Source organism: Megalopta genalis, chromosome 15, assembly GCF_051020955.1.
Source record: "Megalopta genalis isolate 19385.01 chromosome 15, iyMegGena1_principal, whole genome shotgun sequence".
Classification (NCBI taxonomy): domain Eukaryota; kingdom Metazoa; phylum Arthropoda; class Insecta; order Hymenoptera; family Halictidae; genus Megalopta; species Megalopta genalis.
This window is the reverse complement of record NC_135027.1, coordinates 4,154,995-4,178,002: the sequence shown is the minus strand read 5'-3', so window position 1 is coordinate 4,178,002 and position 23,008 is coordinate 4,154,995. Positions and strand designations below refer to the sequence as shown.

Sequence of the window (23,008 nt, the reverse complement as noted above, 5' to 3'; positions counted from 1 at the left end):
CAAAAGTCGCAGTTAGTTCTCGAAATATTTGATTATAGAACATTTAGTATTACATACTATATAATTAATTATTGTGAAGAATTAAATCTCAGACGGTTTGATTCGTAAAATCACAGGGACACTGGTGCAGGGTAAAATCGCTAATTCCGTAACAACAGCTGTAACCAGATCAGCTGGTGTGACATCGTAGGTAATATTTAAAAGATTTAAGGACTTCTTCGTTTTCCAATTGGTCAGCTGACATTTTTTTGAGCCGCATCCCTGCGCAAGTTCATTCGCGTTACCTGAAACGTTAGATTTGATTGCAGAAACTTCAGATGATCTGTATAGAATTATCTTACCAATAATATTTACCTAGTTCATTATAAACAATAGAATCCGTCTGTACACGCTCATAGGATTTGTGGGTTTCGCAAGCCACCAGAACTGGGATATTAAAGGCTCTCGCCATCAGAGCAACTTGTGCGGTACCAGCCCTCGACATGACAGCGCCATTGGCCAATATTGCATGAGCACCCAGGAAGACTTTACTCACCTATTTAATCAACAATAGAAAAAGAAATCACGTTAAAATGCGTGACAAAAGAAAGTGTATTCGAATCCTTACTTCTGGCATTACGTAGCTTAGAGCATTAATTAGAATATAGGAGCACTCGATGCCGTGCTGTGCTAAACGTCTGAGCTGTTCCCTTCCTTCTAACCAAGGCCTTCCATCCACAACTATGACACGGAACTGTTTCTCTGCCGTATGCGTGTCTAACAGGATTTTATGAATCAAAGACGAGCTAAAAGCAGTACCGATTTTGTTGGATATATCATAGTATTATCCACAGTGAGACACCTGAAACAGGCTACCTGGTAAACTTGGCTGTTGTTGTAATAGAAGAAGATAGTTTTCTTGTAGATGAAATGAGACGTTATTTATCTATCATGAATAGCAGCCGAGTTATTTAGGTGTCTCACTCTGTATAAAATCTTGTTCTGTAGACACATGTCATTTTTATTATACATCTATGGGCACTTACTAGCCATACGTCAAGATAACGTCCCCATTAGACACTTTTTGCTGAATGGTCAATGATATCGCATCATCAGCGAGCTGTATTTGTTCGCGTATGTAAGTATCTATCACATTGAGCAATTTACATTTTGCCTGGAAAATAAAATAGGTATGAAAAGTGGAGTTTTACAAAGTCTTTCGAAATTCTTTCGGATTTCTACTTACATCCGCATCGGATAACGCAGAAGATAGCTGTGTCATTTGTCTCAATAGATGCCTCAACGCATTCTGCATAGAAACAGCCGATGGTCTACAGTGATGCAAGTAAGCCATTGATTCTAACAAACTTGATTCGAGACCTCTGATAAAGTCAGCTTGTGATGGTCGTTCGAAATCTTGAATAAGCTCTTTCACAGCGGCCAAGAGAGCTACACATCTCGCATTACTGCCAACTATCACTTTTTGGGCATACTGTGCACCTAATCTGACTATTTTCGGGTGTATGTGTGAATTTACTGGAAGAACATTGACAATGGCTTGCTCTCTTTCATGGTACAAATGCTTGAAAAGATTGATTTCATGAGTATTTTCTTTTAAACTAGATTTTTTAGGCATTGTAGGTTTCTTTGCACGGTCAGCTGGAACTGCAATCTGATGCACTACGGAAACCTTACTTTCTTCGTTTTCTTTAGTCTTCACTTTAGTTTTCTCATGCAGGACCTGTTGTTTGACAGCTCTTTGCGCCTCCTGTTTCGCTCTCCTTTCAGCACGTAATTCTGCTTTGCTTCTCCCTTCAACATTAGTTTCTACTGGTGCATTTTTCGCGCATGTATTAGTCTTATGACTTGGGGGTATTTTATTCTGGACATTTTCGCTAGATGCACTGTCTGGTATTTCAATAGTCTTTTCATCATTAGTACTATCAGTGGATGCAGATTTGTTGCTGGAATCAGCTTTAGTTTGTACCTTATCTGTTTTTGCTTTCGCTTTGGCAAGCGCCTTAGCTGCCTTTTTTGCTGCTCGTTCGTTTTTCACTTCCTCTCGAGTTTTTTCCGAAATATTCATTTTATTTTCGGTCATTTTTGTAGCAATCGGCGAATTTGATAATGATGTAGATCCTAATTTATCAAGTTCAATGTTATCTATAAAAAAGAGAAAGGAATGTAGTGATTTTTTAAAAAATATCTAACATAATTTAATAGTAAGTGTAAATTGTTACCTAACGAAGAAGTTATATTTGACGAGTTATTATTATTTTGTATCATAGGTAATTGTTCTTTAGAGCCTAAAATTTCTGTTTGCAAAGAATTCAAGTCAGGTGTATTATTTTCTGAACTTATAATTGGATCTGTAACTACCTTAGTTTCCAATTGTTCTTGTAAAATTGATTTCAGACACCTAGAAAAGTATTCTTTAGGAAATCCAAAGGATTTCAATGCATTACTATCTCGTTCGGATAAATTGTCTATATTGTTGATCACCTTTTTAATCCTTTGGAACGGATCACTAAATACATTTGCCACCAAATAATTACTATAAATTTCAGCGTCCCTTTGTTTCATATGTTTGTTACAAGAACATGGATAACAAAAACTCTCTGTTCTAAAACATTTCAGAAGTGGTGCAAGAGGTGAATTGGCAGAATAGTAAGAATAGGGACAAATGCTTTCTTCCAATTTATTTTTATTCTTTTTCCTTAATCTGCGAGCTTTGGACTTAGTTATTGTTTGTGTATCCTCTGTATCATTTTCAGCAGAAACTTCTTGATTACTGACTATTTCAGTAATAGATAATGAATTTTTACAGTCAGATTCAACATCTATCCCATTAAATGAACAATCTTGTTGCTTTTCAGCCCTACGGGCATCGTGCATTCGCTTTCTACGTAAATGCCTGGCTCTAGAACGTGTACAGAGCCTGAACTGATCGTTTTTCATTAACTAAAATAAAATTATTTCGTATTATTAAATCGTAATGAGAAACATATGATTTAGTCTGAACTAATGTATGGCTACAAACACGTATTTATAAACTAATCTAATTTATATTAAATCATTAAATTATCATCTCTTTAAACAACATAAATAAATGATAAAAATATCATTCATGGAATTAAATGAAAACGAATATTTTTAATTACTGCTGTTAACTTCTTGTTGCAACACTTTCTTCACAGTTGCAATGGTTAGAAAATTTTCGATTGTAATAATTACTTAGAAAGAAAAGGAAATATATATTTATTGTGTGCCATCATTTAATACCTGAATACTTAAATATTGATGAGAATAGAACAAAATTTTATTCAAACTTAAAAAGACAAAATAACATTCATACTTAACAGGTTATTACTAGAAATCTCCATCTTGAGTCAGAATTGTCAAATGTACGCTAACCATGTCATAAAGGATTAAGTAACCGAGAAAATAATTTTACAAGAGGGATAAAATCAGAATAAACAAAATTTCCACATTAAGTTGAGATATTCCATATTTACGGACCTGTTCCTCCTGGTCCATCATCGCTGTATGTTTAGTTTTCAGCCAGGAACACACGTAGTGTCACGCAGTCAATGATAAGATATGGAACGTGTTTTATGTCTAATATTAGATATGGAACTGGTTTTATCACGCATGCGCATCGAATTTACCATCAGTGAAGTACGTAAATCTTTCGATAAAATGGGGTACCTTGATCACCGTGCATCTTTTTGCAAAAATTTTTACGATTTGATTGCCAAAAATGAATGCATAGCTAGCTGCCATGATCAAATAATAGCAATAACTTACCAAAAATTCGTAGTGCACTTATCAGGTCTTGGTCACTGCTTTACTACCTTCTCCCCGACCATAGGTTACGTTACTGTCATTCTGGGCGCGCATGCACGAGAAACACCGTTCCATATTTCATCACTGATACGTAGTAGAAAGTAGAACGTAGAACACAGCCAAAGGCAAAACTTGTTTGGATATTTTTGTTTTTCATGTCCTTCAATTGAAGAATCTTGGACACAAGTTAGAATCGGTGTTGCCGTTTTTTCACAGACAACATATTCATTACTTCTTAAAAGTTTCCAAATAGAACAGTAAAAAGTACATAATTCTATGCATTATATAGTATTATACATATACACTCCATACTATTATATATATATATATATACACTTCATACTAGAATTCTGTGATAAAAAAGTACTGAATATGAAGAATTGAAAACTCTGATAAACGCGGCAATACTTTAAATACAACGTTATGGATAATTATATTTAAAAGGAAATGAACAGTTTCGTAAATTCAATTTGACTTGAAGAAAAAGCTTTTATCGTTTCACGTATATAATCAAATCCTTTTAAACATCTCGTGAATATTAACTACGTAACAATTTCTGCACGCATGTGCTTTGAAAATAACTCTCAAAAAACACGTAAGTTTCGCCTCTATAGTAATCAAATAATGATGAAAAGTCCAGCTGTGAACTCTTAATTTTTTATAATATAAAATAAATCTTCGTACAACTGCTGTTTCAAGTCATTTAACATATTTGCACATGTTACAGCATTTATATTACAGTTTTGAAACGAACATTTTATAAGAACATCGTATAATTCGTACGACATGAAGTTGAGCGGCCAACTGTAATCAAAATATTAATTGACACCGACTCCCCTTGCTTTTATGCAATCACGAACGTAAATGATGCAACGTAAATATACGCACACATTTTAAAGGTTAAAGAAATGATTATTTTTATGATGTTAACAATAAGTATGCTTCTTGTACACGACAGTAAAAAAACTTCACTTGGAGCACGATACAAAAGCTGCGTTTAAAACATAAATATACCACATGCTTCAGCATTAAAGAACTAAATTCAAGAATGTTTTTCTCCAAATTAACATAAATTTTTTGTTTCAATATTTTTAATTAGCTCCTCACGTATCGTACACAATTTAGTTTTCTAATCTCTCGCGTGTTCCTTATGCTCTGTTAAAAGTGTAAATAAATATATAAATAAAATACTTCAAATGTAAACCATGCACCTTCGATCCAGGTCGGAATATATATTTGCCAACACTATAATGATTTTTTTTACTTATGTACAATTTTTGGACACCTACTCGATCGCGCTATTGTAATACAACACGAAGTTATCTTTACTTACATACAGTATTGTGATCATAACCTGAAAGGCAACAATGTCTCCACCTACAGGCACCAACAGAAACTTAATTGCAAAAATGTAAACAGTTACAACTTTTTTTGTTAATATTTCTTATTGAAGTAAAATTAGTATCTTAAACATTTAAAATCGTAATAATGTATTAAAATAATAATTACTGATATCATAATTTCTCTTTTTGTAAGACTCATGGCAATGAAGATTTCCGGATAGAGCTGAACGATCATGTTGTAGTAAAATTACACAAAAGAATTTTGTTTTTTTCATGTTTTATTTATACAATAGTCTGTAAGATTCTTAAATCACTTCTTCTGCGCGGCCGCTGCTTCGTCTTCGCGTTGATACGACTGCAGTAACTCTTGCTTCTTAGTGGCAATACGTTCTGCTCTGCGTTTACGTGCCTCCCTAACTTTAGTACGACGTGCTTCGGCCTGATCCGAAAGCATCTCTGCTCTCGCCTTCTCAGCCTTCTTCTTGTGAATGAACTCCATCAAAACTCTCTTGTTCTTGAACACGTTACCTTTTGCCTTCATGTACAGAGAATGATAAAGGTGCCTGTCGATCTTCTTCGTCTCTCGATATTTTTTTAATAGTCGACGAAGAACGCGCATGTAAGTAAAGATAACTTCGTGTTGTATTACAATAGCGCGATCGAGTAGGTGTCCAAAAATTGTACATAAAATGCAACTAAAATAGAATATAAACACTGCACAAAATATAAAGATAACATGAGTTCGATACACTGAACCATGTGGTCAGCTCTAAACGAATTATGAGCATAGAAATCGAAAATTATCATGTTTTCAATGAAATGTCACATCTATGAGAAAGAGTATAAACATTTTCCTTAACAATATCAGTGATCGGAATTATTTTTAATGTAATACTGTCAAAATATTTTAGAAAATCTTAAGAAGGTTCTGTACCTCATGACGGATCAACGAGTCCTCCTTGGTAAAGAAGAACAAGATGGTAGGAACTACATTTCCTGTGTTCTTATACCAACGGAAATGAGAACAATAAAGGCGGGCTTATTTTGAATTGTCAAATAATGCTGCAATAAAACAAATTAGTTGTTTGAAAAATAATTTATATTGTATGCTTGAACTTTATTTTCACAACTTTAATAAATTAATATATACAGGGTGTTCAGAACTTATTGTTGGTCGGGCAAACTGCAAGAGCTTAATCTACACATATAAAAGGAAGAAAAAAATATTATACATATAATGTTTATCATGAGATGCTTTGCTATCGAGTTGTAAGCAAATATTATATGAATATTATATGAATATAATCTTCCGTTAGATATATATACGGAATATATACAATAGTCTGTAAGATTCTTAAATCACTTCTTCTGCGCGGCCGCTGCTTCGTCTTCGCGTTGATACGACTGCAGTAACTCTTGCTTCTTAGTTGCAATACGTTCTGCTCTGCGTTTACGTGCCTCCCTAACTTTAGTACGACGTGCTTCGGCCTGATCCGAAAGCATCTCTGCTCTCGCCTTCTCAGCCTTCTTCTTGTGAATGAACTCCATCAAAACTCTCTTGTTCTTGAACACGTTACCTTTTGCCTTCATGTACAGAGAATGATAAAGGTGCCTGTCGATCTTCTTCGTCTCTCGATATTTTTTTAATAGTCGACGAAGAACGCGCATTCTTTGAATCCACAAGTCCTATAAATAATGTGAAGTGTTTATTATCGTTTGCCTTCTCATAAATTCAAAGCAACATTGTTTTAAGAATAAAGCACTCATATTTACCTTTTGTGGTGTACGTGCGTTTGCTGTACCCTTCCTTTTACCAAAACCACAGTGACGACCTTTGCGTCTGGCTTCGGTATTTTTGCGGACACGGGCTCTGGAGTGAACAGCCACGGGCTTCTTAATGATGAGACCATCTTTAATCAGCTTTCTGATGCTTTGACCTGAAAGAATATGAGACTTGTGCTCATGATACCAGAAAAGGAAGTGTAGACTGCATAGAATTTACAGAAATGTTTAAACTTACGAGAATTTGTATTTGCGATTTCATTAATTTCATTAGGATCCAACCAGACCTTCTTTCGGCCACATCGCATAACAGAGGCTGCGAGCCTCTTCTGCAATTTTAACGAACTGAAACAAACGAAGTGAGGTTATGTTATGGAGATCATTCGGTATTACAAAACGTGGTACGATTGTTTTAAATCTTTAGTTACATATCGTTTAGTTAATACATTCGCGAAAATGCAACTAAAATAGAATATAAACACTGCACAAAATATAAAGATAACATGAGTTCGATACACTGAACCATGTGGTCAGCTCTAAACGAATTATGAGCATAGAAATCGAAAATTATCATGTTTTCAATGAAATGTCACATCTATGAGAAAGAGTATAAACATTTTCCTTAACAATATCAGTGATCGGAATTATTTTTAATGTAATACTGTCAAAATATTTTAGAAAATCTTAAGAAGGTTCTGTACCTCATGACGGATCAACGAGTCCTCCTTGGTAAAGAAGAACAAGATGGCAGGAACTACATTTCCTGTGTTCTTATACCAACGGAAATGAGAACAATAAAGGCGGGCTTATTTTGAATTGTCAAATAATGCTGCAATAAAACAAATTAGTTGTTTGAAAAATAATTTATATTGTATGCTTGAACTTTATTTTCACAACTTTAATAAATTAATATATACAGGGTGTTCAGAACTTATTGTTGGTCGGGCAAACTGCAAGAGCTTAATCTACACATATAAAAGGAAGAAAAAAATATTATACATATAATGTTTATCATGAGATGCTTTGCTATCGAGTTGTAAGCAAATATTATATGAATATTATATGAATATAATCTTCCGTATATATATCTAACGTTGTTAAGGAAAATGTTTATACTCTTTCTCATAGATGTGACATTTCATTGAAAACATGATAATTTTCGATTTCTATGCTCATAATTCGTTTAGAGCTGACCACATGGTTCAGTGTATCGAACTCATGTTATCTTTATATTTTGTGCAGTGTTTATATTCTATTTTAGTTGCATTTTATGTACAATTTTTGGACACCTACTCGATCGCGCTATTGTAATACAACACGAAGTTATCTTTACTTACATACAGTATTGTGATCATAACCTGAAAGGCAACAATGTCTCCACCTACAGGCACCAACAGAAACTTAATTGCAAAAATGTAAACAGTTACAACTTTTTTTGTTAATATTTCTTATTGAAGTAAAATTAGTATCTTAAACATTTAAAATCGTAATAATGTATTAAAATAATAATTACTGATATCATAATTTCTCTTTTTGTAAGACTCATGGCAATGAAGATTTCCGGATAGAGCTGAACGATCATGTTGTAGTAAAATTACACAAAAGAATTTTGTTTTTTTCATGTTTTATTTATACAATAGTCTGTAAGATTCTTAAATCACTTCTTCTGCGCGGCCGCTGCTTCGTCTTCGCGTTGATACGACTGCAGTAACTCTTGCTTCTTAGTTGCAATACGTTCTGCTCTGCGTTTACGTGCCTCCCTAACTTTAGTACGACGTGCTTCGGCCTGATCCGAAAGCATCTCTGCTCTCGCCTTCTCAGCCTTCTTCTTGTGAATGAACTCCATCAAAACTCTCTTGTTCTTGAACACGTTACCTTTTGCCTTCATGTACAGAGAATGATAAAGGTGCCTGTCGATCTTCTTCGTCTCTCGATATTTTTTTAATAGTCGACGAAGAACGCGCATTCTTTGAATCCACAAGTCCTATAAATAATGTGAAGTGTTTATTATCGTTTGCCTTCTCATAAATTCAAAGCAACATTGTTTTAAGAATAAAGCACTCATATTTACCTTTTGTGGTGTACGTGCGTTTGCTGTACCCTTCCTTTTACCAAAACCACAGTGACGACCTTTGCGTCTGGCTTCGGTATTTTTGCGGACACGGGCTCTGGAGTGAACAGCCACGGGCTTCTTAATGATGAGACCATCTTTAATCAGCTTTCTGATGCTTTGACCTGAAAGAATATGAGACTTGTGCTCATGATACCAGAAAAGGAAGTGTAGACTGCATAGAATTTACAGAAATGTTTAAACTTACGAGAATTTGTATTTGCGATTTCATTAATTTCATTAGGATCCAACCAGACCTTCTTTCGGCCACATCGCATAACAGAGGCTGCGAGCCTCTTCTGCAATTTTAACGAACTGAAACAAACGAAGTGAGGTTATGTTATGGAGATCATTCGGTATTACAAAACGTGGTACGATTGTTTTAAATCTTTAGTTACATATCGTTTAGTTAATACATTCGCGAAAATGCAACTAAAATAGAATATAAACACTGCACAAAATATAAAGATAACATGAGTTCGATACACTGAACCATGTGGTCAGCTCTAAACGAATTATGAGCATAGAAATCGAAAATTATCATGTTTTCAATGAAATGTCACATCTATGAGAAAGAGTATAAACATTTTCCTTAACAATATCAGTGATCGGAATTATTTTTAATGTAATACTGTCAAAATATTTTAGAAAATCTTAAGAAGGTTCTGTACCTCATGACGGATCAACGAGTCCTCCTTGGTAAAGAAGAACAAGATGGCAGGAACTACATTTCCTGTGTTCTTATACCAACGGAAATGAGAACAATAAAGGCGGGCTTATTTTGAATTGTCAAATAATGCTGCAATAAAACAAATTAGTTGTTTGAAAAATAATTTATATTGTATGCTTGAACTTTATTTTCACAACTTTAATAAATTAATATATACAGGGTGTTCAGAACTTATTGTTGGTCGGGCAAACTGCAAGAGCTTAATCTACACATATAAAAGGAAGAAAAAAATATTATACATATAATGTTTATCATGAGATGCTTTGCTATCGAGTTGTAAGCAAATATTATATGAATATTATATGAATATAATCTTCCGTTAGATATATATACGGAAGATCAACATTAAATATACATGTATGTTTAAAATTCGAATTTACCGCCAAATGTATGTGTCTCAAATATGGAGTGAGAATGGGATGTAAGCATCGTGCATTGCCATTCATGTCTCATATATGACGTGTAACATATCATTATTATTTCAGTAATTAATGTTGGATGTGACAGAAGAAAATGATAAACGAATTACAGTCGTTGGAACATGAGACAAAGATTTTTGGTACTTGTGAAATCGACCTGTGCGATTCGTCGGTGCGCTTATAGTGACGCATTGATTAGAAAGAGTGACGCATAGCGTAAATACTTACGTACATATACACATTTGAGCTAGTGGCTCGTGTGGCAAATGCCCAGTTTTACGTGACACTTTGCCGTGTAGACGTAGTGTGATTATCCGTTGACAAAAATGCAGAAGACAATTACTGTGAACAAGGATTTGCAGCGTGAACGGGAGAAATGTACATTTAATCCAGTTGAATTGACTAATCTTATGGACGGTAGTCCAGAGAAAACTAATAATCGTCGTGAACGAGGTATTTAAGACATAGTTAAACCTTTTTTTTTTAGATTCACTGTGAACATACACTTGTACTTGATTCGTTATTCCGTCGAATACTGATATTAATCCGATCGGAAGCCTTCGCTTTGAACTCTTAAATAATTCACGATAATCAATCACTGCAATGCACTGTAATGAATTTAAGAATGGATATATTCCTGCATCGTGAACGATGCAGGAAGTACTACCGACGAATGGAAATTATAAAACTGATTTATCAATAAATTTAATTAAATTTTATTCTTATTTATACAGATAATGCGTTCACTGTTATATATTATAATTATGTATACGAAACACTTGCTTTTACCTGTATAAATCTAATGCGGTACAACGGACACCTGTTAGAGCATGGCGGTTACTTAATAAGCGTTATTCAAATTTATTCTCTTTTCAAAATTTTTTCTATCCGGAGATTATTAATCTATATGGAAATTACGTGTTGGATAATTTGTAATGTTAAATATTCAGCACTTCACCCATTAATTTTGTTTGTTCTGTAATGATACTGTTCACATTTTTACATACGCGTCATTTTACATTTATTCTCGCTGTCAATACGGAAGTAATATTTCAAACATTTCCAACATTCGTTCAATGCTTTTGTTTATAGTAAAGTATTGAAACTTTGAATGAAATATCTCAGAAATCGATCTATGTTTACTAAGGCTTTTTTACTCAGTATAGTGGGTCTCGTGTACCATATAAATATTAAATGGTTTTATTAACATTCTGTAGATTAAGACGAGACAAAATGATAACTATCAAAGTTTTTGAAAGTATGTAATATATTGTACGAAATATATGTATGTAAGAAAGTTTGAACGCACAAAAACAAATGATTCTGTTTTTCGACTAGCACCTTTGTACCTTAAAGATAGCACTTTCGTATTATGGGAATTAAACTTCAGTTGAGTCACTGTTGTTGTAGATAAAACGAATTCTTGATATAAAATAAATTCCGATGATCGTGATAGATAAAAAGATTAATTTGTTGTTACATTTGTGTATGATCCGAAATTGTCCGAGACCGAATAAATTGATTTGATACTTTCCTCGTGCAGAATACGAAGAAAATAGATACGCCTATGACGAATGGCGTTGCGGTAGAATCGAATGATGTTAACATCAAATTATCCGGTAATTATCACTTGAATCGGTTAACATGTGTTTTTATTTAATTTTAACGTTACTCAGTTAAGACGTAATGCATAAATAAAAGCCTAACGCCGCGATCTTTAGACTTTGAAAACGCACCCTCCGATAAGATTAGTGAACAAATGTTGCATATTTCATTGCGATTACGCTACCAATAACATGCAATCGGAAATTGATTATGTTAATACAGTATATTATCGGTTTTTGATTATCACGTTGCTTTACTGTTATTGACGATTTAATTACTCGTGATAGAGACTAGATATACTTTACCAGCAAAACTGCTATGTCATATATTGATGTAACAAAAAATTATTTATGTACTTTTTTACTGCAATTAAATACTTTTATTATATTGTGACATAGACCAGGAAGCCATTTGTAAGCAAACAAAAAATAGCAGATGTTAAATACAAATAAATAAATAAATATATAAATAAATAAATACTAATAAATAAATAAATACAAATAAATCTTCTTTTAATATAAGAAAATCTTTATCTTCCTGTTAATGTTATACAAATTTTGTTACAGAACAATTCTTCCTTGATGATCCTGAGTTGCAAGATGATGTACCAGTTAAATACAAAAGCCACAAGGAAGTATATGAAAATGGAGTTCGTAAAGCCTGCAAGGTTTTGCAAAAGGTACGAACACTACAAGAGGAAGGCAGGGGTGACATGGATCTTTTCTCGTATGTTCTTTATTATTATTTTACTATTTTCAGAGATCAAAGATAACAGTTATATCAAATATTGGATAGGAAATAACCATCAATAGAAAATTGATTTTTAATTCTCATAAAAGATGGTTATCATTAAATTTTAAAGAAAATAAAAAAAAATGCAGTGATTAGAAAAAAATGAATTTTTATGTAGTGTGGTTACTAATTAATGGTTGTAAATGTCTGGAATTATTTTTGTTACCAATAACCATTATAAATGACAGAAATGGTATTTGGTTACAAATAACTATTATAGATAATAAAAATTGTTTGCATAATGACTTAAAATTCTCGTTATCGACAATTGTGTGTAACAAGAAAGAATTTTCGTTATCTATTATGGTAGTTCATAAACAAAAACTGTTTCCATCATTTATAATAGTAATTGGTAAACAAAAAAATTGTAGTCATTATTTAGTAATCAAAATCATTTTAAGTAAAAATTGTTTTTTCTCGTTTTGATTATAACGGTTATGATCTCTGGTTGTTTCATAAATAAAAGAACATGCTTTTTGATTGAAGGTATTTTTCAGTCATGTTTTAGGAGGGATGTTTGGGTCTGGCATACTGAAAGATGGAAATCCATTTTTGGTTCACTATGCCATGTTTCTTCCATCTCTTATAGGACAAGGAACTACAAAACAACAGGAGTATTGGATATCCAGAGCATGGAGTGGCAATATTGTGGGAACTTATGCTCAGGTAAACTATTGTAACACTTATATTAAAATACAAATTTAATATTCCGTTTCTTTTTTTATTTCAGACTGAACTTGGTCATGGAACTTTCATTAGAGGTCTGGAAACAACAGCAAAATACGATCCTAGTACAAAAGAATTTGTACTGAACAGCCCTACTTTAACATCTTATAAATGGTGGCCTGGGGGTTGTGAGTATTAAATAGAGAAAATGATAGAGGAATTATTTTCTCTAGAGATAGTTACATTCTAATCCTACATTTAATATTAATTATAGTGGGCCATACAGCGAATTATGCCGTAGTCGTCGCCCAATTATACACTAAAGGAGACTGCAAAGGAATCCATCCTTTCATCGTGCAATTAAGAGATGAAGAGACACACGAACCTCTGCCTGGTATGTTGACGTCGTCTTTTACGTATCTGCGAACTAAAGCGATCGCATGACAATGAATTCGTTTTTAATACGTTTCTATTGGTACAGGTATTAAAATTGGAGAAATTGGCACCAAGTTAGGAATGAATGCAACAAATAACGGATTCCTTGGATTCGAGAACGTCAGAATACCTCGCGAAAACATGCTTATGAAGAACTCTCAGGTAAAAGAGAAAGTATGCTACTTTCACGAAGCTCTCGTGAAAAAGCAAACAGTTCTATTTTTTCTCGGTAAAACTAATACGATTCATAGATTGCGGATGCTCATGCGTCTCTTGATCATAAAATTAATATTCAATTATTTTCTCTATTTCTGAATATTCCTTCTCCATTATTAGAAATCGCATCAACATTCGCAAGCTATTAACCCTTAACAACGCTGGCCAAATCTGGCTTACACAACTACACTCGCGGGGTACTTTTGTACTCCAGTCTTTAATAACTTTGATAAGAATAATTAAGCTCAATATAACTATTTTAACATGTTTTATAATGTAACAAAAAATAGAGATTGCAAGACTTTAACATTTCGACATCTCTTGTGCTATTCTTTAAATTTTTTTGTCTGTTTTTCGCTCGGTCATTTTTCAATGGCAGTAAGTTGGAAAGGTAATTTACATGTTATTTGCATAAATAGAACTGTCGGATAAAGTGCGCACAGTTCATAAAAATGCATGCATCTGAACTTCCTTATTATAGGTTCTCGAAGATGGTACATACGTGAAAGCATTAAACGACAAATTAACGTATGGTACTATGATGTTTGTCCGCGTTGTATTGGTTCATGATATCGCAAGTTATTTATCGAAAGCTGTCACGATTGCAACGAGATACAGCGCGGTACGACGTCAGAGTCAAATTAATTCAGAGTGAGTAACAGAAAAGATAATTGTAGTGTGTAAAGTTCAACACGTTCAATTATAAAGAATCGCTTCTCAATCTTTTTCATGTTATTTTATCAGTGAACCCGAGGCACAAATTATTAATTACATAACGCAACAATACAAAATCTTCCCAAATCTTGCCGCATGTTTCGCTTTTCGGATGACCGCAGATTGGATCTGGAATATGTACAATAATGTTACAGCTGAATTAGACCAGGGCGAGTTGGACAGATTACCTGAGGTACTGGATAGCATTATCTTCAATCACTTTCTAAGACACTGTTCAATAAATTGTATCTTTTTCCTGGGCTTCGACAACTAATAGTGGCTGTTACTTTGCAGTTGCATGCTTTGTCGTGTTGCCTGAAAGCAGTTGCGTCTTCGGACGCAGCCACCGGAGTAGAACAAGTGCGATTGGCTTGCGGTGGACACGGATATATGGACGCTAGCAATCTTCCAGCAACTTACGGTTTAGTTACTGCCGTCTGTACCTACGAGGGAGAGAACACTGTTCTGTTATTGCAAACGGCGAGATACTTGGTTAAAGCTTGGAAATTAGCGGTCAGTGGTCAGAAGTTGCCATTAACCATACAGTATCTCACGATGCTCGTCAAGGGTGTTAAACAACGACCTTGGAAAAACAGTTTAGACTGTATTATTAATGCTCATCAAGCGGTAGCTGCTGGGTAATTTCTTTATCAACTAGTACTATTATCTAACGTGATATCCACACGCAACTGTACAATTGTACTAATATTTTCTCATTAAACAGCAAGATTCGTTTGGCGACGGAGAATATGGACCGCAGGATAAGTAAAGGAGTTTCGCATGAAGATGCTTGGAATCAAACCAGCATCGAATTAGCCCGCTGCGCTGAGGCTCATTGCAGAGCGTTTCTAGTCATGAGATTCATAGAATCCGTTAAAGAAATTACATCTGTGTCGAAAGAGTTGCGTGCCGTTCTGCAGCATCTTTGTGAACTGTATGCTGTATACTGGGTGTTACAAAGACTCGGCGATTTCCTTCAGGTGAGTATGAAATGACAAGTGTTCTCAATGTTTCGTTTTATTTTTGTATTTCATTGTTTAGCTATTGATAGTTAATTGTAGACGATAAATGATTAGGTGCAGTATATGGTCGTTTTGGCAGAATATTTTAATTCTCAGGTGTTTTTGCATGTGTAGTTGTTGATACGATCGATTTCTGAAGGTTGTTGGAACTTTCACAATTAATTTTGTTTGTTCAGTTCTCTGCATTGAGAAATGAGGATGTCCCATCACTTCAAGCTTGGCTGGAAGACCTACTAGCCGCTATCCGTCCAAACGCTGTCGGTATTGTTGACGGCTTTGATATTCGTGATGAAATCCTTTGTTCAGCTCTGGGAGCATATGATGGCAACGTTTACGAGCGACTGTTCGCAGAGGCCATGAAAAGCCCTCTGAACCAGACAAGCGTGAATGAGTCTTTCCAAAAATATTTGAAACCATTCCTTAAGAGCAATTTGTAGTGCAATATCTTGTTCACAACGTTATCGTTAGAGTCTACTTCGTATATTTTTGATTCATACATCGTATAATAGGTGAATATTCGTTGTTGGACTTTGACTTTCTTTTCGATATGCTTTTTTATACATTCATCTACATCGTTAACAAATTTATAGAGTATGTAGAATATTAGAAATTTATATCTAGAAGAGTTTATGAATATATTTTTCTACTGCCTTTGTAGAGTATTGATGTAAATACTTAGAGAAGTGAAACATTGCTTTTACGGGTGCGGAGGAATAATTAATACATTGTTAAAAACCCTTTTAAAAATGTTGGAGTACGTATTTTTGATGTACCTTTACTATTAATAAAGTAACGCATTGCGGTCTCAGTCAAATCTATCTGATGCTTAAAATCAAATTATTTGCTTGGCTTGAGACACAAATTAATAATTTGTATACATGACGGTTACATTTTATATGTATGTATACATATAACGTTCTTTGTTAGCTTTCTAATTAATTTCGCTGAAAGACTTAAAAGGCACTGTAGCTCCATCTTGCTTAAGAAATAAGACAGGAATGGTAGCTCAAATACATGTGCTTAAAATCTAGATAGCGCCACAAGAATTTTAAACGAGTCACGTGAAAATGCAGCATACATTTTCTGCTTAATTTTTTGTTCAGGTGGAAGTCTTTCAGTCATAATATTCTTTATTAAAATTTCTTTATTTTGTTCGAATGTTGGTCGAATGGGAAATTGTGTATAAGAAAACAGAAGGGATAAACTAGAAGAAAGAGATGATTTGGATTCCATTTATTGCAACTGATTTACCCTAAACACAATATGATTTTTTTCTGAAGGTACTTTCGATACCGTACCTTAATCATTCAACTCATTCCGATCGTTCGCTTAGGTATCGATATTTATTTGCGACCTTATCATCCAACATAACCTGTACATTGAATAGTTGTTTAAATAGTTCTCCTTCCAAGTCGACCCTATCAATACACTTAATCGTACCTTTATTACTACGTATATCATTACAATATATCCTCGAGACGTCTAGACGCATTATAAATAAGCTTATAAAATAGCGTCGAGCTATTTCACGAATCGATAAGATCGATTTAGAAGCAGTGAAAAAAGTTCGTTCACGAGAACGCGCCGATCGATGAAGTTTTCGTACCTGAAAATATATAGATCGACATCGCGGCAGGCGATTGTAGAAACAGATTATTTCATCTAACGATGATTTTGCTTGAATCACGTGACGGTAATTCCGTGAGGAGAGAGGTGGAGTGGGGAGGGTAAGTGATACGCGATTGGCCGATCGCCTCCCGCGATGTTGACAGTCGACGCAACGATCAAGTTTGAAACGCTGTTTGCCCGTAATATCCAACGATCGTTTTCGGTGTTAGTCACTACAAGAAGATAAATGGAATTGTCAGATTGTCACGGGGGACGAAAACGAAGAAAGAAAATGAAAATGGAATGCCGCCGATCAGGTTACGATAATTCCCGTATGAAATTGGTGTTCCTTACGTAATACATGGCAGTATTGGCATGATGTTTCATTTACCCCGTACGTCACGTTGGACTTTACAGAAATGGCGCTCGTATTCCTGCGACCCAAGTAGAAACATACTGTCTTTCGAATTTCTTTTTTGTTTGGAATCTCGCCCAGCCGACACCAGATCATTCTATCCTCCGAAACTTTTCCTATTTTACCTTTGTTTCCCTATTCTCTTTGCTCCAACTTATCGTTTTCTCTTGCGACATTTACATAAATTTTATTCGAGTATTGTATACCATTGCCATTTCAAAAGTCCGATGGCGATGAACAGAGGGAATACGATTTTAATAAAGAAACTGTTTCCGAACAAATTTTCATGTAGGTCGCAAATAACTTGTCATTAAAGTTCCGCATCGTTGTGAAACTGTCTTAACCTGTAAACCGGTTGACTTCCCAATAATCGATATATGTGAAATATTTCTTGCATAAGTAAATAAAATGGAAAATGGTACAAAACGGACAAACGTTTTTCTAGGCAACAGGTTAAGACATGCGCAGATCATTGATGCTCAAACCTTATCAGTATCAGCCATTTTTGAAAATTCATATATTGCGCGTTACGTGTAATACGTGATGAAATATGATTTATATGATTGGTCGTTGCGGGCGGCAATAAATGCGACGGTTCGTGTACGTAAAATTCATATTATTATTGCACAGGACATAATAGTGACATAACGTTATATATAAGACATTATAGCCGCATAACATCGTATATATAAGATTATTTATTACGAAGTATGGTAATCCTCCAGAGTGTTTTCGCAATTGCGCGCGTCAGGTGAGAACGTCGATAGTTAGATACCGCTATGTTTCCTACGAAGAAGAGACAAAGTTTTTTTTCCAGTATTTTTTTTTTTCTTTTTCGGGAATAATGCGGAGAGACGTGGCGGGAAACAATGCCTCCTAGATGGCGCGACTAACAATCGATTACGAATTTACCCTACTGTTCCGAATAGAGGGAACGTTGCGATATCGATTAGTCATTTACTTCGTGACACTTGAGAAGGTAAAATGAAATGAAAAAGAAACAAACATAAAAATCGAGAAAAAATGGAATAAGGAGGATACACGAACGATTCCCATCTCTCGTCGGTGGCGAAAAGTCAATAGTATCGATTGGTCGAGATTTACGATATATCATCTGTTCTACCTGGGAAGAGGCGAACGTCACGCGGATCACGATAATCAAGGAACGTCACGGTAACGATCATCGCGGGATCACCGGAAGAGTAAAAGGAGGTTAGGTGAAGCAAATGCAAGAGGATCCATGGATCCAGAGGGCTGGGAGAAAGGGAGATCGCTTGGTCCTACGTAAAAAAGTCAATAAATTATTACAATGTAGTTGGCGATACTAATCGGCCATGGGATAATAGACACCGTGGACGAAAAATATTGGAACAAATGGACGTACTGTTCGTTCAACTAAAGATTAGAGCAATACGCTTCACTTGTCCAGAAACATAGCTAGTGAGACTAGGGGTCCGTGAACTTCGTAATCAGTAAATTACGAATGTCGATGCAACTTGCGACAGTTTTTTCATACTCAAATTGTTTAAGAATCGAGGTGACATTGAAATTTTTATCACGCTCGCCATTTTTTTTCTGCTTTAATCCGAAATTAAACGGACAGTACACGTATGTTTAGCGTGTCATTTCCTTCTTTCTTTCTGTTTTTTTTTTCATACCTCCTTCGTTAGTTTTTTCTCGGTATATGGCATAGGCATACTTTTCAGTCGAACAACAAAGAACCGCGTGTATGTATATATGTATATGTGTGTGTAGGTGTGTATGGATGTGTTCGCGCGCGTTCCTCTCGAGGGCCGGAGGAAAATTTGGACCTGTTTAGTGTCCAATGGCAAATAGAATCTCTCTCGACCAGCAGAAGAAGCCTTTCTCCTTTATATGCAGAAGGTGTCCCGTGATTCCGGGGTGGAAGAAGGGAACGATACTCGGGATTGTGCCCTGCGACCTGTGAGTTCACGTCTTTCCCAATTTCTTTTAATTTTCATCGTTCGCGCCTGGACGGAGGATCGAGCGATCGGTTGCGTACAACTAGTCACTGACTGTGCTTCAAATGGCACGTTGAGTTTCCCTCTTTATTCGCTAAGTGCATGGCAATCGATGCAACCGCGTTCGAACGAACCGCTTCCGTCGCGAAGGTGCCGTTTCATTCTCGCCCTGTTGCTATTATCTTTCTTTTTCTTTCTCTCTCTCTCTCTCTCTCTCTCTCTCTCTGTCTCTCTCTCTCTCTCTCTCTCTCTCTCTCCTTTTTTCTCTTCTATATAAAAACACAACGCACATGAAAACTATCTAAAAAAACGAATTCTCGATTTCACGTTGTCCTAAGGACTTCTAGGTCCGCTAGGAGCGTCCGCGAATCACCGTTCGGGATAAAAACTAGATGATTATCTACAAGTCCGAATGGAGAGGAGTGTACGACGAACAATTAGATTAAAACACACACAGACGCGGCTGTAAGAATAAATAATTCTCGAAGACAGAGACGTACCTTACCATAGAGGATCTAACGATTACGATTTACGAATCGCGACAAACGATGAAAAAACGACACCTAATCGTCGATATGTAAAGTCAATAAATTTCCAAAAACTCATCGAATGCCCGTTTATCTTAGCGTCCGAATCAAACGCGCGATATCGGATTTTTCTTCCTTTCTCGATTGCTTTCCAATGATCGCTTAATGTTTAAAACGAAAAATTCGAGACGGCCGTACCCTAAAAATTCGATACGCTTTTCTAAAAGATATCTTCCGATCGATACACGAAAGGGAACGCGTTCAAAACGACAATAAAACGGTACGAACGACGAAAAGCTTAGAAGAATATAGTATCGCGGACCTCGTGAATAAAAATTTCAAGAAAAATCGACGGGTTTGCTTCTCGCTCGTGCCCGTTCCCGGACGACCAGTCCGCGAAGGTGAGACATTCCAGGACATATGAGAAAGTTGGGGGGGGGGGGGTTATGGGGGGGTTAAGACCCCGCTGGTCAAAGCATTAAAATGATGAGAATCGTTGACTGAAGAAAACCGAGCGAAACAAAGAGCTAGGGGGAATCGGTTGGCCAGGAACATAGGCACCGTTTGCCCCGAGGGGCAGTGCTCCGGGGCTCCGCGGAGAGCTCAGGGCGATCGTTGGTACTCCCAGAGCAAACAGTGCTCTCTCGGTTTAGCGTTGGCCTGATAAATGAGGTCGCGTGGATGCGCGTCGAAAAGAAATCACGGTTGGCGCAACGATCCTTCTTCCTTCCCTCCTTCCACCAGGGGGCGGGCGCGGGGGACAGAATGATTAACGATTATACCAGCAGCGTTTATCGCCCACGAATTTTCGCGCTCTCGGTCCTATACAGGGGCTGGGGGTGATGTGGGCGTATACGTACGCCTAAATACATATACGCTCTGTAAATGCATCTGGAATAATTAGCCGCGACCTAGCGCCGACGAGGACTCGGCGAACTGAGTTTGCTACCCTTCTCCTTCGATCAGCGCACCACATGCCCGCGTGTCCTCACTCACTCATTCTCTCTCTCTCTCTCTCTCTCTCTCTCTCTCTCTCTCATTCACAGACACACACACTCTCACTTTCTCTCACTTTCACTCTCGTTCTCAGTCTAACTCTCTCTTTCTCTCTATCGGAGGTGTGGAGCCTATCGACCGAACGTCCGAAAGAAAGGAGGAAAAAGTTCTGTACTCCCGAAGTACCGATCCGCGACGTTGGGAGGCGTTAGGGCGGCGAAAGAAAGCGTCGTTAAGCCAAAAGGCTGGCTGCGTTGTGTGTCCACCACCGAGCGATCAATCACGAACGGGGGTAGACACACTTGTTAAAGGGTGTATAGGTTAAGTTACGACTGGTTAGGGGGGGGGGGATGGCACGACTGACCGAGGTCCGAGGTGTCTTAGCGAAACGGAAAAGCAAAGCGGCGGAGAGAGGATTGTTGAGGATATTATGCTTGATCGAAGGATGACGGAAAAAAGAGGTTGTGCGCTGGCGCTGACGCTTCCCCCGGTTAGGGGAGCCAACCCCCGTGTTTTGTTGCTGACGACGAGGCGTGCGTTCCGCGGGAGCAGAGCCTCGCGGGACATATTGTGTACCGCTGCGATAGATTGTCGCGACGGTAGGCGGCTGCGGCGCTTAATTCGGTCGAAGGACATCGTCTTTCTCGGCGTAGTGTCGTGGGGCAAAACTCGGCGATGTCAAAGCCAGGCTTAGGCTTCGCCGCCTCAAGCGTAGAACTCTCGATTGTGATGCGGCGCGCCCGGTTTCGGGAACGCCTGTGCCGCCGGTGATCTCCTCGGCTCGTCCAGGGCGTACGAGCCCTCATCCTTCTTGCGCATCCTGTACACGATGAACATCACCACCAGGATCGCGCATAGCAGCCCTACTACCGCTCCTCCGATCACCGCTGCAAATTTATTAAATGATCATTTATATTAATCTTTCTATCTTCGGCTACGATCGATTCAACCCCTCGACATCTCCAGAACAAGGAATCCTTCAGCTTAGAACTCTTGACGGTAGGGCCCCGTCGGATTCACAAGTTTAATAATGATATATTTATCCGATTTACTATACTACATGAGTTCCACACATAATGTAAAACTTTAATCACCGCACCAACACGTTCGACATTCTATAAAGTTGAAGTATTTCATCTAATCAAAATCAATAATAATATATTATAATATAATATATAATATATAATATATATTATAATATATATTATATTATAATATATAATATATTATAATAATAAAATATTTCATCTCTAATTAAACTGTACGATATGAATTAATTTTTTCACATTCTTACGTTTTGCGGATTCTGATAAATATGGGCGACGCTCTCTTTTTACCAAAGAGGCCAAAAGACGTTTTTTGACAGATCAATTTCAAATTATTCTCAAAGTTTAACAGAAAATCTACAATACCAGTGAAAAACGGACGGTTCACATTGTTTAGTTTAAAATTATTGAAGTAGTGAAGACTCTCTTTCTATCATAGCAGGGGGTTGAATCCATCGATTGTTGAAATATTAAGTTAAAGGGATTGAGAGGTCAGCGCGTCGCACAATTTTGCACGGTTGATTGCTACCGGTAATTCGCGACGGCAATTCGGGTACATCGGGGCCCGATAGAACGCAACCGAGAAAATCAGAAACAGCTTAAGTGGCTTTGCGGGAACAGGGGGAGTTCATAATTCACCGGCTGAAATATTCAGCGTTGTCAATTATGTAGAGCGTTTATTATGCGTGGTCCGGATCGGTTAACTTAACCCAGAATTTCGTCGGCGTTTCTCCCTGCGCCCTCGTGAATAAATACCGGTTTCCCGCGGAATGTT

General features: G+C 36.6%; 6 protein-coding genes and 1 long non-coding RNA gene across 13 annotated transcripts in view; 2 read left to right on the top strand and 5 right to left on the bottom strand.

The window, feature by feature from the left end:
• Window positions 1-12: 12 nt before the first annotated feature.
• On the bottom strand, window positions 13-5,172 carry eIF2Bdelta (eukaryotic translation initiation factor 2B subunit delta). Of its 6 annotated transcripts, none has more exons than XM_033485668.2 (8): window positions 3,787-3,932; window positions 3,499-3,703; window positions 2,220-2,940; window positions 1,226-2,142; window positions 1,026-1,153; window positions 608-785; window positions 355-535; window positions 13-284 (listed from the first exon to the last, which is right to left on the bottom strand). In XM_033485668.2, exons 2-8 carry the CDS (start codon window positions 3,517-3,519, stop codon window positions 82-84), a joined length of 2,349 nt encoding a protein of 782 aa, XP_033341559.2. In that variant the 5' UTR covers window positions 3,520-3,703; window positions 3,787-3,932; the 3' UTR covers window positions 13-81. The 6 variants fall into 6 exon arrangements, with proteins under 6 accessions (XP_033341559.2, XP_033341561.2, XP_033341560.2 ...); XM_033485670.2 differs by having other exon boundaries at window positions 3,335-3,703; window positions 3,787-3,931; XM_033485669.2 differs by having other exon boundaries at window positions 3,340-3,703; window positions 3,787-3,930.
• LOC117229284 (uncharacterized) lies at window positions 4,282-6,264 on the top strand. The gene is made up of 3 exons (XR_013034883.1): window positions 4,282-4,420; window positions 4,553-5,787; window positions 6,080-6,264. It is a non-coding gene; the product is annotated as an uncharacterized LOC117229284 (long non-coding RNA).
• Window positions 5,429-6,131, bottom strand: LOC143260597 (large ribosomal subunit protein eL19-like). Its single transcript, XM_076526596.1, has 2 exons — window positions 6,103-6,131; window positions 5,429-5,863 (listed from the first exon to the last, which is right to left on the bottom strand). The coding sequence occupies exons 1-2, from the start codon at window positions 6,105-6,107 to the stop codon at window positions 5,479-5,481; spliced, it is 390 nt and encodes a 129-aa protein (XP_076382711.1). The 5' UTR covers window positions 6,108-6,131; the 3' UTR covers window positions 5,429-5,478.
• Window positions 6,250-7,791, bottom strand: LOC143260595 (large ribosomal subunit protein eL19-like). The gene is made up of 4 exons (XM_076526590.1): window positions 7,652-7,791; window positions 7,189-7,295; window positions 6,942-7,105; window positions 6,250-6,854 (listed from the first exon to the last, which is right to left on the bottom strand). The coding sequence occupies exons 1-4, from the start codon at window positions 7,654-7,656 to the stop codon at window positions 6,528-6,530; spliced, it is 603 nt and encodes a 200-aa protein (XP_076382705.1). The 5' UTR covers window positions 7,657-7,791; the 3' UTR covers window positions 6,250-6,527.
• A 766-nt stretch (window positions 7,792-8,557) lies between these two features.
• Window positions 8,558-10,460, bottom strand: LOC117229283 (ribosomal protein L19). 2 transcript variants are annotated; one of them, XM_076526589.1, is made up of 5 exons: window positions 10,442-10,460; window positions 9,732-9,859; window positions 9,269-9,375; window positions 9,022-9,185; window positions 8,558-8,934 (listed from the first exon to the last, which is right to left on the bottom strand). In XM_076526589.1, exons 2-5 carry the CDS (start codon window positions 9,734-9,736, stop codon window positions 8,608-8,610), a joined length of 603 nt encoding a protein of 200 aa, XP_076382704.1. In that variant the 5' UTR covers window positions 9,737-9,859; window positions 10,442-10,460; the 3' UTR covers window positions 8,558-8,607. The 2 variants fall into 2 exon arrangements, with proteins under 2 accessions (XP_076382704.1, XP_033341569.1); XM_033485678.2 differs by having other exon boundaries at window positions 10,438-10,456.
• Window positions 10,461-10,526: 66 nt separating this feature from the next.
• LOC117229279 (acyl-CoA oxidase 1) lies at window positions 10,527-16,877 on the top strand. Its single transcript, XM_033485674.2, has 11 exons — window positions 10,527-10,662; window positions 12,381-12,540; window positions 13,104-13,272; window positions 13,337-13,460; window positions 13,547-13,666; window positions 13,754-13,869; window positions 14,405-14,574; window positions 14,668-14,830; window positions 14,932-15,275; window positions 15,362-15,617; window positions 15,836-16,877. The coding sequence occupies exons 1-11, from the start codon at window positions 10,536-10,538 to the stop codon at window positions 16,094-16,096; spliced, it is 2,010 nt and encodes a 669-aa protein (XP_033341565.2). The 5' UTR covers window positions 10,527-10,535; the 3' UTR covers window positions 16,097-16,877.
• Sdc (Syndecan) overlaps window positions 16,878-23,008 on the bottom strand; it is a 225,044-nt gene continuing 218,913 nt past the window's right edge. The window contains exon 5 of the mRNA XM_033485802.2: window positions 16,878-22,074. Coding sequence (XP_033341693.1) covers window positions 21,893-22,074 — 182 coding nt within the window. The 3' untranslated portion in view covers window positions 16,878-21,892. The remainder of the gene's footprint in view (window positions 22,075-23,008) is intronic.

What these genes read in the sequence shown, in the direction of transcription:
- eIF2Bdelta (XM_033485668.2), bottom strand. Translation starts at nt 3,519, where the DNA reads ATGATGGACCAGGAGGAACAG. An exon ending in AAATATAACTTCTTCGTTAG is followed by an intron (nt 2,143 to 2,219) that starts GTAACAATTTAC and finishes TCTTTTTTATAG; the next exon opens with ATAACATTGAACTTGATAAA. An exon ending in TAAGCTACGTAATGCCAGAA is followed by an intron (nt 536 to 607) that starts GTAAGGATTCGA and finishes TTGATTAAATAG; the next exon opens with GTGAGTAAAGTCTTCCTGGG.
- LOC143260595 (XM_076526590.1), bottom strand. An exon ending in AATCGCAAATACAAATTCTC is followed by an intron (nt 7,106 to 7,188) that starts GTAAGTTTAAAC and finishes ATATTCTTTCAG; the next exon opens with GTCAAAGCATCAGAAAGCTG. An exon ending in ACGCACGTACACCACAAAAG is followed by an intron (nt 6,855 to 6,941) that starts GTAAATATGAGT and finishes CATTATTTATAG; the next exon opens with GACTTGTGGATTCAAAGAAT.
- LOC117229283 (XM_076526589.1), bottom strand. An exon ending in AATCGCAAATACAAATTCTC is followed by an intron (nt 9,186 to 9,268) that starts GTAAGTTTAAAC and finishes ATATTCTTTCAG; the next exon opens with GTCAAAGCATCAGAAAGCTG. An exon ending in ACGCACGTACACCACAAAAG is followed by an intron (nt 8,935 to 9,021) that starts GTAAATATGAGT and finishes CATTATTTATAG; the next exon opens with GACTTGTGGATTCAAAGAAT.
- LOC117229279 (XM_033485674.2), top strand. Translation starts at nt 10,536, where the DNA reads ATGCAGAAGACAATTACTGTGAACAAGGATTTGCAGCGTGAACGGGAG. An exon ending in TAAATGGTGGCCTGGGGGTT is followed by an intron (nt 13,461 to 13,546) that starts GTGAGTATTAAA and finishes TATTAATTATAG; the next exon opens with TGGGCCATACAGCGAATTAT. An exon ending in CATCAAGCGGTAGCTGCTGG is followed by an intron (nt 15,276 to 15,361) that starts GTAATTTCTTTA and finishes CTCATTAAACAG; the next exon opens with CAAGATTCGTTTGGCGACGG.